The following is a 1,618-nucleotide window of genomic DNA, read 5'->3' as shown; positions in this document are numbered from 1 at the left end:
AGGGGAGGGTCCTGTTGAACTCAGCGTCGGCCCGGGTGGGTGGGGAGGAGGATCTGAGGGCAAGGTCCGCAGTGACGCGAAGCCCACACGTGACCGCGAGCTGCAGAGCGACGCAGCCTTCGGTGCAGTCGTCACTCGTGTCTGCGTACCAGCTCCCCGCTGCCCTGCGCACGGCGGACTGGCATCGGGCCCGGGGGAAGCGGAGCAGGTAAGGGCCCTGGGGCCCACGCGCTGACGCCTGGGCGGCAGCGGCCAGCCAACCCCAGAGGCCGGTGCATGGGTTCAGCGCAGGGGATCACCGCGGCGGGTCCCGGTGAGCTCTCTCCACACCCTTGCTTTCTTGGGAACAGAAATAGGGGCCCCTTGGGGTGAGGGTTGCAGGGGCAGCAGGGTTCCAGGACGCAAAGCAACTTAAGAGCAATGGGAAATCATCCCTGAGTTCCTGCAGGGCAATGGTGAACCCGGGAAGGGGGCGGTGGACGCAGGTCGGGGGTGGCGGCGGGGCGTGGGCGGTGAGGGGCGGTGGTTCGGCGCCGAGAGCTTGGCGACAGTACTCGCTCCCTCCATCCCTGCCTTCTGCAGGTCTGCGGATCTAAGTGTCAAGTGTTGCGGCGACGCACTTGCAGCGAGATCGGGAGGAGGAGGAGACAGCAAGGATAGGCCCAGGTCGGTGCGGGGGACGGTGTGTGTGGGTGGGTGCAGAGCCCCGTCATACCCCCCCCCCACTTCCCCATGCCCCGTCCTCCACTTTGTTGAAGAGGCCTGGGAGAGGGATCTGTAGGGAAAATGGTGGGTTTGGGAGGAGGGAGGGAAATAACTGAGCGGGGGAGGGCTCGGACTGGGGGCCCCCTAGAGGGCTCATGAAGTCTTTCACGTGGGAAAATGAAATTAAAAAATAATAATAACCCATACTATCCAGGCCTCTGTCCTTGGTGCTGATCTATCCACGAAAAATGCAGCCCTTTTTCTTGTCTTTTGTCTCCTAGGAGCAATGGCGTCCAAAGAGGAACAAGTGATGAAAAATATCAACATGGAAAATGCCAACGAGGAAAATGATAAAAAGGATGAAAAAGAGCAAGTTGCTAATAAAGGAGAGCCTTTGGCCCTACCTTCGGGATCCGGTGAATATTGTGTACCTGGAGGAAATCATAGGTGGTTCCATGTTAGGCAGCCCATCCTGCAGTATAGATGGAACATGACTCAGAGGCTTGAAGAGCCACAGGCAAGGATGAGAGAGGAGAATATGGAAAGGATTGGGGAGGAGGTGAGGCAGCTGATGGAAAAGCTGAGGGAAAAGCAGTCGAGTCATAGTCTGCGGGCAGTTAGCACTGACCCCCCTCACCATGACCATCATGATGAGTTTTGCCTTATGCCTTAAATCCTGATGTTCTCCCTGAAGTTAATAGGGAGACACACCTGCTTCCTAAACTTACATATTCATGATGTACCTTTGTTGTAAACCTGTTGATGCCACTCATTTCTGGTGGGTCTCATATTACCAGCTTCTAGTTGAATGTGTTTTTGACCCAGTCTGTAAGATTCTGTTAGCAGAAGAATTTTACTTATTGCATGGCAAGATGCTTATTATATACTGTGAAGTTAATAAAGCAGTTTTAAA

The 1,618-nt window shown here is 55.2% G+C and overlaps 1 protein-coding gene across 1 annotated transcript; it reads left to right on the top strand.

Moving 5' to 3' along the window:
• Positions 1-607: 607 nt before the first annotated feature.
• LOC132482404 (protein BEX2-like) lies at positions 608-1,378 on the top strand. Its single transcript, XM_060087713.1, has 2 exons — positions 608-666; positions 987-1,378. Exon 2 carries the CDS (start codon positions 992-994, stop codon positions 1,376-1,378), a length of 387 nt encoding a protein of 128 aa, XP_059943696.1. The 5' UTR covers positions 608-666; positions 987-991.
• Positions 1,379-1,618: the final 240 nt, after the last annotated feature.

Source organism: Mesoplodon densirostris, chromosome X (assembly GCF_025265405.1).
Source record: "Mesoplodon densirostris isolate mMesDen1 chromosome X, mMesDen1 primary haplotype, whole genome shotgun sequence".
Classification (NCBI taxonomy): domain Eukaryota; kingdom Metazoa; phylum Chordata; class Mammalia; order Artiodactyla; family Ziphiidae; genus Mesoplodon; species Mesoplodon densirostris.
The sequence above is the reverse complement of the archived record's forward strand: the minus strand, read 5'-3'. Positions and strand labels throughout refer to the sequence as shown.

Coding starts and splice junctions, on each gene's coding strand:
- LOC132482404 (XM_060087713.1), top strand. CDS start 992: ATGGCGTCCAAAGAGGAACAAGTGATGAAAAATATCAACATGGAAAAT.